Raw genomic sequence first — 14,539 nt, 5'->3', positions numbered from 1 at the left:
AAACATGGTAGCTGTCAGAGATTCTGCATGTTGATCTATTTCAGTATGTGCACCGTGAACATGCACAAGTCCTAGCTCCTATAGCGGCAGAAATTCATCCAGGATTTCCGTTTGACTTACAGATTGACTACAAGGGTCCTGTGGAAAGAAGCTGCAAAGCTACTAAGAAAACCTACTTCTAAATGCATGAAAAGCTTTTTCACCCCTATAAGGCCAGGAGGGTTAGACATTGCATTGCATAGCATAACCTCATTATGCACTCTTTTGACCCCAGTTTCTACATCTCTCTCTCGCTCTCTCTTTCGTTCTCTAATCCCCCTCCATACACGCAACCCCTTCTTCTGGACACACTCCAGTGTTTTTTCCATAAGCGGATCTTCTAGCACAGCAGGCTTCATGCCACCTGTAACAGAAGCTTCACGATCACAACACATGTACGGATCCAACAATCCTCTGCATCCATATGAACCCTCATGCATTCCATTCATCCAAACACAACCACCATATATATATATATATATATATATATATATATATATATATATATATATATATATATATACGTTGTCGCCTACATTTAAAGAAGCGCAAGACCCCAGCTCTGAAACCCACGCACCTTCTGCTCATGTGAAATCCCTGTGATGACTTCCTGTCCCTCTATTCCCCAGATGTTTCTTTCTACTCCCTGCTCTCTCTCGCTCTCTCTCTCTTACAAACTAATGGAGAGCTGGCAGGGATGGATTCCATCTGTACTATTGCTTATAGTGTGACTTGACTTTCTCTGCCTTTGTTAGCATTGTTGTCAGCATTTGTTAGCAAAGTTACAAAATAGAACATAGACATACAGTGTGGAGTACAGTAGTACATATGTGTGTAAATATAGATATGCGTATATGCATATATATATATATGTATGTGTGTGTAAATATGTATGACTTAGTGAAGAGTTTGTAGATTTGATGTGAAATGATTTAACACTGCTCCCTGATTCTCTCCGTACCAACACATGCAAAGCCTCCTTCTGTCTGTCTTTCTCTTCCTCTTTGTCTCTCTGTGTCTTCAAAATCTCTCTCTCTCTCTCTCTCTCTCTCTCTCTCTCTCTCTCATATTGTTAACTCTGCCCTTCTCCCCTGTTTGGGTTTTTCAGTGCAGCACCATTTGGCCAGTATGCAGGAGAGGAAGATTAAACATGAGAGCGATGGCGTGCAGTTTCCTTACCATGGTTAGACCACATTACCCTCATCTTTACTACCTACTCTACACCGCTCACACACAACCTGCATCACCAATGTGACTGTGTCTGCCCCTCTGTCTCAAGTGTTTCTGCCCCCCCTCTTCTCTCTTTACCTCCACCTGTTTCTCTCTGCTCTCTCTACCTATCTCACATCCTCTGCACCTTTAATTCTGTCTCTTATCTGCCTTACCTTACTTATCTGCTCATTTATTTCTCTACACCTCTCTCTGTCTCTTACTTTCTCTCTCTCTCTCATTCTCTTCCTGTGCTTCCCTCCCACTGCACCATGCCCGTCGTCCTCCTCCTTCTCTGTGTCTCTTCTGAGTTGGTAGTTGTGTTTTTTTTTCCAGCGCTTGTTGTCATGTTGTTGAAATCATCAGAGACCCGTTGTTGGTGCTTGGGTAGGGGAACCCCATTCTTGTTTTGGTTCTGACTGGACTGAACTTCCACTGATTCCACTGTTGAATGTACTGAACATTGGGTAAAGCAGTGGTTCTTAAATCGGCCCATAGTGCCACCCAGATGGTTAGCATTTTTGGAGGGCCCTAAGGACTGGTTTGGGAACCAGGTGAAGTGTACAGTAAGTATATAGTGAAGTGTATTCAGTCTCTCTGGCTGCTCTGCTATTACTGCCTTTGGTAGGTTTTGTGTTTAAATGAGCAAATGAGCAAATCAGCTTACCCCAACAGCTGCTGATATTTACTTATGTTCACATTTACACCACACTTATTATTAATACTAATTAATTGCCATAACACAGTACTACACCGGCGGTCCCTGTTGTCTGACTCTGTGTGTGTGTTTGTGTGTGTGTGTGTGTTTAGCTGAGCAATACTTTAGCTTGTGGGTTACTGATGCAGTCTCTGCCTTGAGACGTCCCACCTGGCAAAGGCACGACTAAGCGCACACTCGCTCACACACACACACACAACAACCCAAACAAACAAATGCAAACACACTCAGGTGCGCTGCCTGTATTGCCACAGGCCTTATGTCTTCAAAATATGCCACACGCACACACACACGCGCACACACGCGCACGCACACACAATCTGGAGTGAAGCGAAGCTCCGGTCCAGATGGTACCTCCATGTGTCGACAGCTATGGGAGCTACTGGGTTACAGAAGACATCTGTTACCGCGATGATGATGGTAGTGGTGGTGATTGTGGTGTGTATGTGTGTGTGTGGAGTGGGGTGAGGTGGGGTGGGGGGAGTTTGTCAGATAAGTGTGTATGAGTGTGTGTGAGGAGAGAGAGAGAGAGAGCAAGAGAGAAAGAAAGAGTGACACTGTGCTACGCTCCAAAGGTGATTCAGTACCTGAATGAAGCGTTTGGCGAAGTCATTCATCATTAAGCCTGGCTCTTTGTGCGGCAGCGCGAAGCCCCTTAACATTCAACACGTTCTTTCTTTTCTCTCTCTGATGTTCCTTCTGCCTCCTCTCCTTCGCTTTGACTTAACCTTTTCCTGTCTGAGTGGAGCGTTCCGGTTCTTCACGCTAGGTGGTGCAAAACTTGCGGCATCATTATAATACATAGCCTAGACATAATTTACTGTATGGAGGATCAGATCTTTAAATTCAAGTACAGTTCTGTATGGGTTCAATAGTAGTCAATGTTTTAAAAAGTCCTTTAAACTTAGAAGTCATTCAAATATTACATTAATAACAAAATTGTGTAAATTTTTTAAGTAAAAATAAACAAATAATTTAAATGTAACATTGTATATTTTAGATGTTTTCATTTATTTCTGAAATTTAACATATATATAATGTGCCATTACTTTTGCACATGACTTTTATTTGTATTTTTATTTTTTTTTATTTTTGTTTGTTAACTAGCAATAACAATAATTATGCTTTAGAAAGTGCAGATGTATATTTTCTGTTGAGTTTGTGAGCTTATTTTCACTTAGAAATCCAAACCACGTAATTTGACTAAACCTTTGCACAAGACTGTATATGTTTATGTATATGTTGTGCTCTCGCACAAAAACTTTGTATCTACAAAATTGACAAAAATGATTAAAAAAAAAGTAAAAAAAAAAAAAAAACTGTTATTATACTATTAGGTTAATATTACACCTATTTCTGATACATACATATATATATTTGCTGTCCTTGTATTGTATCTTAATCATAATGATGAATAATGACCAATAGAATTCTGTGTATTAAAAAAGTTATAATACCAATAATAAAAGTTATATATTTATGTAACTTTACAGGTGAAGCAGAAAACACTTTCAATGTGAGGTTAATGTAACAAGATTGTATTTGGGGGATTTATAACCATATGAAAACATGGAAATTGAGATTCTAAAATTGCCATTTATATATTCTGTTTTTATTGTTACTATTATTAGTAGTAGTATGAGCATTAGTATTCATATTAGTATTCATTTAGTTAACAGTACAGTCCCACAGCCAATGAATTGGAATGACAGGGGAACACAGTCTGTGACTGAATGTGTGTGAGGGCCAGGGGACAAGGCAGTGTAGAACTGTACTAAGCTTTAATGTCTGTGCATATTTGACTTTTTTTTTTTCTTCCGGAAAGCGTTTCCCTGTAGTGTGAGTGTGTGTGTGTGTTTGTGTACGTGTGGTTTTAAGACCGAAACGCAGCGTCGTATGGGCGTCCTCAGCGTTGCGTGTGCCGTAGCGCGACAGCTCGAGGTTTGTGTGCCGGCCAGCTTGTTAGCGTGGCGAGACTGGAGGGTCAGAGGAGCATTTGATTGGCTGCCAGTCTGCTGCAGCATTGTGCCAGAAACTGGACAGAGAAAGAGAAATAACAAATGACACGCACACACTCGCACGCGCACACACGCATATGTGTAGACAGGAAGAGGGAGATCATAGGAACTTCTGTCAGCTTTAACTCCAAAGGCTTTTATTTTGGCGTCTGTTTCCGGCCACTGACGGAGACGCATATGTTAAAGGATTAATTAAATCACCATCGTGGCAACAGTCTCTAATTTCTAATTGTATGGAGGCTATTTAATTAAATATTATTTGCTGTGTCTGGAAATAAGATTCGTAGACACGATTCACGCTCACATTGCTTTTATTGTACATGATTCTCTGTCCATAGGGAGCACGCTTCACAAAGGTTGAGCGGGTCAGCTAAGTAGACGGAAATGCGTACTAGGAGTCAGAAGCTCATGTGTAAATATGACGGTCCATGTCATTGCTGAACTTGAACTTTTTCAGCCAGCTTTATGGCTTTTAACATCTGAAAATCCCAAATCCTCTTAATTTAAAATGCACTAATGGAGCGTGACCTTGTGTGTGACTGGATATGTGTGTGTGTGTCTCTCTGAGTCTGACTGTGCGTCTATTTTAGTGCATTAATCCCATAACACATAATGTCATACTCTCTCTCTCGCTCTCTCGCTCTCACATACGTGTCCTTGTACTCTCTCTCTTCTGAACGCTTCCAGTTCTCGACACACCTTAATGAGTTGTGAGCTGATGATTTTATTCCTGTCTCTTCACATAAAAATCGTTTCAATGCTGGCCTAAGAAAACAGTGATGTAGACATTAAGGGGTCATCACATTTTGTCAGCAGGTCTGACTGTCAGCCTCAGCGTTGTGGTTCTTCTGGGATCGTCCTTGTGCTTCCTCCCAGCCTCCTGTGGCTTATACATGAAGAGCAAGAGAGAGAGAGTACGAGAGAGAGAGAAAGGACAGCCAAGGCTGTCATTAGACTTCACAGTAATGTAATGTGACTTAGTCACATAGGTCTAAGAACAAACTGCCCGGCATTTTGGCCGTGCCACAAGCCCCAGAACCTTAAATTGCGTGTTTGGATTACCGTATATCACAATAATTTCCCTCAAAACCAGCCACAAAAAGGCTTGATCATAAAACAGGCTCCTTTTTTTTTTATTTCCTCGGCCCTGACACATTTGGCCGCGTTTCTGGGTCACTTGGTAAGCCCAGTGTATACTTAGCCCGCTTGTTTTTGCCAAACTTTGGAACAGCTCACCAGCCCGAAGCCCGGGCCCTGCGGCTTTCGGGGGCCGACGTTTATAGAAGCGGGAGGACACTTTAATGCGCCGTTATATACGAGGGGCACATGCCGTCGCCCGCTCTCTCCCTCCATTTCTCGCACTTCCTCCCTCGTTATTCACACATCCCTCGCTCCCCTCCTGTCCTCCTCTTCGTCTGGCGCCGAGCTGCGCTCGGGCCACTCTCGGAGAACAGCTCGTTCCACGTCTTGAGTCTGTGAAGACCTATAAAAGGGTCCGATTTCGTTCTAGAGGGATATAAGGAGTTTCTGCATGTGTGTTATATCAGGCAGCAGTTTGGTCTTCGCCTTAACGCTGACGTGGCACAAAACACACACGCTGACTTCAGGTTGACTGCAAATGTTTTGTGGTGTTTATGGATCTGGTGAACACTGTTGAACTGTACAGTTGTTTGCCTGTGGGTCACATACCGCTGGCTTGCCATCCAAAAGTGCCAGCATACTTTTTAAGCTTGTTTTTGAACTTTGAATTTTTCGAACCAATGAGGTCCAGTGGACACAAAACTGTGGCTCTTTATGTAGGCTAGCTGGATCCTCTTAGTGGCTTAAAAAGGGATTAGAATGAGATAATTTCAGTACAAATACCTCACCTTTGCAGTGCCCTACTTTCTTTGTTTGTTTCTTTTTCAAGTAATCTCTACACAACTGGCTTCAGTGGCCTCAGGTCAAAGAAGTTGCTGTAGATGCAAGTCAGATGCAAATAACGTCCCCTCATATCCATAGTCATATGTGTGCGTCCTATTCAGTCGTTCAGAGGAGCCTCTGTGTATGCATTTGCTGTGTATGTGTGTGTCATTGTGGAGTAGCGAGACAGGCAGACATACAGACAGACAGATGAATCTAAAGGGGGTCTTACGGGACCTTTTTTCACGGCCTCCCCTCCCACAATCCCAACCCCAGCTATTTTTTCCCGCTGCCTAGAGAGCCCTTCCCTCCCTTTTCCATCCTTTCCCTGCTTCAACTGAGGTGATTTTTTTTTTTGTTCTCCTAAAAAATACAGATGAAGCCGAGATCCGAACGCAGAGCCTGTTTCATTAAAACCTCCTATCTCTGTTCTGCCATTCTGTTGATCCCATTTTTGCCAGGACTCTCGTCGCCTGGTTCTCTTAAGAAGCCGGGGAAATTCGATTTCAGCGCTCTGTCCGGCCAGACGAGGTCTGCCCGCATGCCGTTCACCCACCACCCACTGCCCATGCTGGCAGGAGTGAGACCAGGTGAGAGCTCAGAGCCCCCCACACACACCCCCCCCACCCCTACCCACCCTTAAAGAGAGAAACAAAAAAAGAACACCCTCACACAAAGTGCTGGGTCGCCATTTGCTTGGTGGAAGAGGTTGAGGCCATCTTTTGCGCTTGCCGTTTGGGTTCGGGCTCCAGTGTTTTGGGATCTCTTCTACCTCATCTACTTTTGGGTTCTTCCCTCACCCTCCTCTTGTCCCTGTTATTTATTTATTTATTTTCATTTATTTATCTATTTATTTATTTATTTATTTTACGAAAGACTGGTCTGTCTGTCTGTCTGTGGGTCTGTCTGTGGTCGGGTGCTTTCCGCTCTTGGCGATGGACTGCGTTTCTCTCTGGTCTGCGGGGTGCAACTGTACACTTTTGGACTCATTCAGGTCTCTTTGTGTGCAAACTGCTTTTGAGGTCTTCGAAAAAGAAACAACAAAAAAAAGCTTTGTTAAGGATTTAAAAGTCTTTGTTATTTTTTTTATTTATATCACTCCGAGTGATATGATGCCCTCCATGGGGAGTCTGAATTCTTTTGTAGCGCATACAGAAAAGATTCCGCGAGCCAATCTGGAATACTGGTGTGTTTCAAACAACTTCAAGCCTTTAAATCAACATCTTGATTTGGCAGTTGCTTTAGGATTTTTTTTTTTCTGGAAAGCTGAAGACCTACTCCAACAAACACCAACCAAATACGTGGACCATCGTAGAGCTACACTAAAAGACACAGGCAATAGGAAGATTTACTGTAGAAGATCTGGATGATTCGTAAGGCATGAAAAATGCTCATTGGTGCCCAGGTTCCACTACATACAGCATACTAGGACTTTTGCCATTGCTATCAAAACCACATTTTGTGTTAATCTCTTTATCATGGTTATCCAATGCATCATTATTAGACATAAGAAGTGTGGTATATTTGTGCAAGAATAGTTAATACATTTTTTCTTTCAGTTACCAACAGCTTAGCCATGGAAGCAGCAACTTCCCCCCATCATCCTTACCAACAGGACTGGCATACCAGAAAAGGCAGCAAATATTTTTTAGAACCTGCATACGTATCCATTCTCAGCCTGCCTCACCAACCCAAAACTAAGTGGCTTTTTCACTCTGGCAGTGTTCATCTCACCATGGCCTCCGATCCGGTTCATTTCCCCACTTGCCACGTAACGTGGCTGGATCCGGTTCGGGCCTTATGTTGCGTTCCCTCTTTGTACCGCAGCCACGCGTTGTTTTTGTGTTCCCTGATTGTGTTTGGGGCTATTGTTGCCCCGCTCCGGAGGGTCTGCAGCGTGTGGCGCCTCTGCGCCCTCACCAGCGCGCCTGGCCTCTGCCCAGTCCCTAATGGGATTAAAAAGATGGAGAAAGAAAGGCGGGTGAGAGAAGGGAAGAGGAGCAGACTGTTGTGCGGGGGAGCCGGGGAGGGTGCGAGGCTTTGGCTGTGAGCGGGGTGCCCTCGTCTGGGTGAGCGGGGGCGCTTGGCAGCCTTGCCCGGGCAGCTGGAGGGCCTGCTGGGCCGGGGGAAAGGAGCCTGGCACGCCAGGAGATGAGGGCAAGGGTTCACCCCCACCTCATACCAGTCAAGATGAAGGGAGACCCACTGTTAGAGTAAAGAAAGGACTAGCATGGGTTCACCTATAAGGAATTAAATGCTATTCAAAGAACAGATATGAAAATCATATTTACACAATTTTCCTGTTACCCCCCAAATGTATGTAATCAGTGTGGACATGTTTAGCATCTGCCGTTTCTGTCTTTTAGTTTGCAGAGGAGCTATAATGCACCTAAATGTAGCGAAGAAGTGATACAAGGTTATACCTGCCAAAATGCACACTTGCCTTAAACTGTGATGAGTTTTTAAGTAAGCTCAAATACAGTATATTGCTATGTGGCTTATGACACTGTTCATTTAATAGAAAACATACAGTCACAAAACAGCAGATACAGCCTTGCTGATGCCTGAATATTGGACATATCTTGGCTCATTAACTACTTTTGGGGTACAGGGAAAAAGGGATTTCAGCTCCTTGAATCCATTTTATGGTCTTGGATTTTGGGATCATTAGTACTTAAGGAAAATGTCTGTGTGACTGATGGGCTACCTAGTCTTATGCTCTTATACCCAAATAAAAAAAAAATAGGAGTTGCGCTTCATTTTGGTAGTGCTTCCTGGATGCATTGTAGATGATTATAGTGATTATAGATGATACAGTTAATATATAACTAGCATTCACCTAACCCTAATAACTAACCGTAACCTGGCATGTTTCAGCAGTTTGGAAATATTTGCAGCATCTGTAGATAGATAATCTTTATTGGACCTTCAGAATAAAGTAGCGCTGGTAGTCACCCATGGTAAAAACATAACTTCTTAACATATATTTATATTGAAACGATCTAGGGAGGTCCAATATCAGTCTCAGTGTCACACTGGTGACCTATATGTCTGTTCATGTATGTACGTGTGTGTGTGGACGTATAGTAACAGTTCTTTTGGGTTCATCTCACTGATATCACTCATGCTACTCTAGCTCATATTGCTTATACATAAATTCACACACACACACAGAAGCCCTTAATGTATCCTTTTATTTTCACTCACTAAGAAATGGTTAAGTTAAGCTAGTTAATTGTGCAGAGAGGCCTTCCCACTTCCATTTCAGCTATACTGCATATACATGTGTGAATAATGCTAATCGTTCTGTCTGTCCTTCTCTCTCTCGCTACAGGAAGCCCCCGTGCCTCAGCCTCCTCTCTGCACTTCCCCTCTCCCTCCATCATTCAGCAGTCCAGCCCATACTTCACCCACCCCACCATCCGCTACCACCACCACCCGGGGCAGGACCCGCTCAAGGAGTTTGTGCAGTTCGTGTGCGCTGACGGATCAGGCCAGGCTGGCGGCCAGGTAAGCCCCGGTAACGTGAGACCATGAGGGCAGCCCTGCTGTGTTCTGCTACAGTTTAAAGCTAAAGTAAAAGCATGAGGATGAGGATTATTAGAGTTTCAGACACGAGAGAATTGACAGGACATGGCTGCATTGCAGCCTGTCCGCAAACAGCCTCGGCTCCACAGGTTCCAGTTTTCTATTTGTAAGTTCTCGATTCATCTCAGGAAGGGCTTGATTGTTAAGTGATGAGCAGAAGAACAAAAAGAAGTTAGAATTTAATAGAGTAGAACATTTAGGCAGAAAGCTGCAGTTTGTTATACGCATACTAAAAGGCAACTGTTCATAGATGGCCATTGTAGACAAGTTAATTTAGTTATTTTAATTTAGTTAATAGTTAATTAACTACTAAAATCAGCAAAGAAGTTTGCAAACAGAAAGCAAGTTTACAAATGACTTTATGTACTTAAAAGCACCATCAGAAGAGCCAGGTGCCTGCACTCCGATATAAATTGGCAAATGCATGCATTCCTGTAATGCAGTGATTTTTCAGCAGGTCTTTTTTGTTGTGGTTCAACTTGTATTTCTTTCATAAACCTATATCGGAATGCACATTCCCCACTCCTTTTCTGCATACATTCTATAACTAGCCTTTGTTTCTTGTTGATTATCATCAGGATGTTTTCTCCTTATTGAAATATCAGCTTTATCTTAATAGTAGTGATTTCAAAAGGTGGCAAATTTGAATACCTCAGGCCTCTTTTCAGAGCTTCCTTCATTTACAGGGTGTTTATGCCTGATGAAAGGCCATTTCACTGTTGAGAAATGACAAGGTCAGTCTTTTATTAACGAATCAAGAGGTTTCCTTCTTGTCTTCTCGTGAGCGCTTAATAAGTGTGTAGGGTTTTTTTTGTCTGGAGTAAGTGCAAGCTGAGATGAAAAGACCAGCCTTTGTGTTTAAGACTGACTATTCTGTCGTTATCTACCATGTGCTCTTATCAGCACTTTGAAGTTTTTGTTCCCCCCTTCTCTTGCTTCTCTGCCCACCTCTTCAATAAAACCTCATCTGCACCTCAACCAGCAGCAGCCTTCACGCATTTTCCGTGCAGTACACGTTCTTCCTTCTGTTCTGCTTTTGCCATCGGTTTTGATGTTGTGGACTTGGCTGCTTTTGTTTCCGCCTTTTTCAGTTGACTTCATTACTACGGACCATTCGTGTGCCCCTCTGTTTTGTGTTCCACCATCGTTTAAAAGCCCTCCATCTTGATTTTGTCCAGCTCTCTCACAGCTCCAGTCTCTGTGCCTGTGGTGAATCTATGATTTGGACACATACATGCATACACACTCACACTTACATGCACACACAAACAAACACACACACACACACACACACACACACACACACACACACACACACACACACAAACACACACACACACACATAAACACAAGCCTCCATAACCAAAGCCAACGCACATTCGCCATCTTTTTGGTTGTTTCCCCTTTTCAACACCCCACCACTTTCAGCCACGCCTCCCCCCACTTCCCACATTTTGTTTTTTGGAGCGAGCCAATGTCGTCTTGCCGTTTGCTGGGGTGTCGGGTGGCGTCCGCACTCCTGACCCTGTCTGTGTCGTCTGCAGCCTAACGGGAGTGGCCAGAGCAAAATGCCCGGCTCCTTCTTACTGCCTCCGCCCCCCCCTGTGGCGCGTCCAGTGCCCCTCCCCATGCCCGACTCTAAACCCAGCAGCACGCCCCTCGATGGCGGACTCACCTCGCCCGCATCTCCGTGTAAGTGACCCCCCTCCCCGCCCATCTCACCAAACCCAAAGACCAAACTGGTCTTTGACCATCCAATCAATGACCCCTGCTGGCCACAACTGTGCCTCACCTGTGCAGTCAAAAGCCTGAAGGTCGCCCCAAGCAATGCCTCTTTGTTTAGAACAAATCTTCCTACGGCCCATCCCATCTAGCTGACATCTTTTAAACTAGCATTTCATGCTTGAGCCTTCCCCAAGGGTTATAATTAGCTCAGAGTTGCTGGCGGCTGGGGTTTGGAAATGAAAATCTGCACCCCCTGCTCTAGGTCCTGTTACATGTGCAGCAAAGGCGTCCCCAGTGTCCAGAATTAGTGCAGACCCAACGGACGAAGCTATTCTACCGATTCTGTCTTTAGATCCCATTTATTTCTCTGTGTAGTAACACCAGTGCCCTTTGGGCACCTCTTCTATTGAACAAAAGCAGCTAACCACAGTCACTGCAGCCAATTTACTTACCGTGGTGAACAGCCACAAGTATTTTCAATGAAGGGTACAAATTTAGGGCAGTCAGTGTGGACTCTGATCACATTCTCTGTTTGCCTTCACACTCCCATATCAAACAACGATGAGACTGCTGAAACCATTGAAACCCATGTATTGTACTTTTGACTTTTACGTTGGCTTGCTTTCAGTTCCGTTTGATTTAGTTTTAGCTGGGCCAGGGTTAGCTTGCTGTGTTGGGAATGTGGAGATGCGATCGGCCGACTCCAGTGCTGATCCAAGATCAGTGGCGATATACTTAGAGCTATGATGCTTGTAAACAACTGGTCTTTGATCAGTCCTGTGGGGCTGTTAAAAAGGGAGGAGGCGTATGAGGCATGATGGTACTGGCATCATCAAGTTTATAACCCACCACAGAGGGGGCACTGGACGGAGCACTTTTGTCTTTTTTATGTTTTGTTTTGTGTTTCCTATCTTTGTTCATTTAATTTCAATTCTAGTTTTGTTGTTGTCAGTGTCTTAAAGTCTTTCATCTGTCTAACTGACCCTTAAATTTGCTGAAGACTTGCTCACAAACATGTAGCTACATACATGCAGTCCTGCTATTATCCTCAAACCTTGTTGCAGTCCAAGGTGCATCCCACTCAGTATCTTCCTGTGCACCTCACTTTTGACTTATTTACTCCAGATTTTACTTTGCTGAGGGTAAACGGACCAGATGTGAATTCCATTGATCCATTTATAAAGACTGTCCCCAGTTCTCTACTACTCATCAGACTTCTAGTGTTGGGACATCCAATGGACTGTGCCGATGAATAACTTTCAGAACTTGTAGAAAACATTAGTTCTGTGAGGCAAATCTTCTTACTCTGTCCAAGGTTGCCAAGTTGGATCTTAATATTGATGAGTGACATGGTTTACCTCAAACAAAATACATAATCAAGTCTTTTGGACAATAAGTGAAGGCTTAGCACACAGGTTAGCAGGCTAATCACTGTGGATCTTACCCAGTCTCTGGGGAATATGTGCCTCTTCCAGTTATTTGAGAACTTGCGTGTTAATTAGCCATTCTGTTAGAGTCCATAAACTTCAAACTGCCCTAAACTTGACCTTCAGCACTTGCTTACTGAAACCTCCTTCCTACCTAAAACACATTTTCTCTTTCTGCTTTAATGTAAAAACCACAACAGTGTGAAATCATTCGCGGTGATGACAGTCAGGCACAGGAACACAATCAAAAGCAGAGCAGGGAAGCAGATAACCTCTAAAACCTTTAATGAAATCCCAAGAAACTCTACCTTTAGTATGTAGAAGGCAACAGCTGATGCTGTTTGTTAATGCAGTGGTGACCTGAGCGCATTAGCTTTATGATAAATATGAACTGTGTTTTTGTAAAGTGAATTTGTTTCTTGTGTTAAACTTTGCCGAGATGTACTGTTAAGTTACTGATTCATTTTGTCTCTCTCTCTCTCTCTCTCTCTCTCTGTCTCTCTCTCTTTCTCTAGCATACTCCACGCCAGGCCCCACAGCTCCCAACAGGTTTGTCAGCATCGGATCACGGGACAACAACTTTCTAAACATCCCCCAGCAGACACAGGTGAGTACAGTAATACCGTTCTTTTCTCATGAGAAAAAAAATCATTTGTGGAAAATGTCCTCTGGTATACTCTAATCAACAGTTGTGATCGGTAGTAGTTTGGAAGTCAGATTTATTCAGCAGAGTGCCGCTGTGTAACTCACCGCACATTCCAGAAACAATGTTTTTAAAACTCTCCTGACATTTCTTTTCCCTAATTTGTGCTCCAATGTGGTCTCTCTATTGCATCTCTCGCTCACTCACTCACTCACTTACTCTTTCTCTCACTTCCTCTCCTGCGTACATTAAGCATTACAGTATGTTTATCTGTCCCATCTGGAGCAGGCCCGAGAGGGCTAAGGCGTTCTCGGTGGGAGTGGGGCAGTGGAGGTTGATTTGAGCGTTGTGAGTGGGCAGCCACCACACTGGGCCTCCTCCATTACCCGCTGCACTTTACTCATTACTGTGCAAACCACACCCGCCCCGGGCCTGCTCCCAGCCAGCCTGCTCCACAACACATGGCAGCCATCTGAAGCTCTACAGCGAGGTGCCGTTGCTGTTTTCAGCTCCAGCTCTAGCTTCAACACTTTCGCTCGCTCTCTCTCTCTCACTCAGTTGCTTAACCTCCATTTGACTTTTCATTCTAACCCATTATGCCTTTCTACAATATTCCCTTCATCTGGGGTATGTTTAACCCTCCCTTTGGGGTCTTAACCTCATCACACATGTGCATTGCTCCCAGTTTTTTTTTCCCCTTCACCCCATACACCCCCAGCCCACCACGCCCCCACCCCCCACCCCCCAAAAAAAACATTAATGTCCAACCATACTCATACTCAAAAGTCCAGAATAAAAGCCGTCCTGAGGTAACTTCTAGGTAGTGCACCTCTATGTAAGAGCTGAAAAGTGAGTGAGAAGAGCTCCCTGGTGGCCAAGCGAGAGGTTTGCACCTCCCCGTCCCAGGATAGACAAGGAAGAAGGGAATGCAAAAGAGGACAGAGGGTGAGAGTTTCAGCACAGGCCCGCAAACTGAGAAGTCACGTCCTGACTGTCTGGTTGCCCGAAGCAACCAGACATGATGTCATAGCCAGTTGAACTTGAACTTGAGCAGAGGGGGAGTGGGGGGGTCGAGGTTGGGGAGGGGGGTAGGCCAAGAAAGAGGGTGCTCACTACTGCCAAGGATTACACACGGAGCGATAGAGTCAAGAGAAGGAGGAGTGGAGCATGGGGGGGGAAGTTACTGGGCCTAGGAGGGAGGGTGTTTGGGGTGGGGGGAGTGTTTGGTTGACCTGCGAGAGTCAACCAAAACAAAAGCCGCTCCCCCGGA

General features: G+C 44.3%; 1 protein-coding gene across 13 annotated transcripts in view; it reads left to right on the top strand.

Annotated features, from left to right (window-relative positions):
* Positions 1 to 14,539, top strand: part of nfixb (nuclear factor I/Xb) — a 153,694-nt gene that overhangs the window by 133,643 nt on the left and 5,512 nt on the right. For 7 of the 13 annotated variants that reach the window (XM_072694005.1, XM_072694001.1, XM_072694000.1 and 4 more), the window contains 5 exons: positions 1,148 to 1,222; positions 6,348 to 6,476; positions 9,221 to 9,396; positions 11,019 to 11,166; positions 13,142 to 13,233. In XM_072694005.1, coding sequence (XP_072550106.1) covers positions 1,148 to 1,222; positions 6,348 to 6,476; positions 9,221 to 9,396; positions 11,019 to 11,166; positions 13,142 to 13,233 — 620 coding nt within the window. The remainder of the gene's footprint in view (positions 1 to 1,147; positions 1,223 to 6,347; positions 6,477 to 9,220; positions 9,397 to 11,018; positions 11,167 to 13,141; positions 13,234 to 14,539) is intronic. The other 6 variants (XM_072694008.1, XM_072694010.1, XM_072694006.1 and 3 more) reach the window with 4 other exon arrangements.

Source organism: Salminus brasiliensis, chromosome 12, assembly GCF_030463535.1.
Source record: "Salminus brasiliensis chromosome 12, fSalBra1.hap2, whole genome shotgun sequence".
NCBI lineage: Eukaryota > Metazoa > Chordata > Actinopteri > Characiformes > Bryconidae > Salminus > Salminus brasiliensis.
This window is presented reverse-complemented; position numbering and strand designations above follow the sequence as displayed.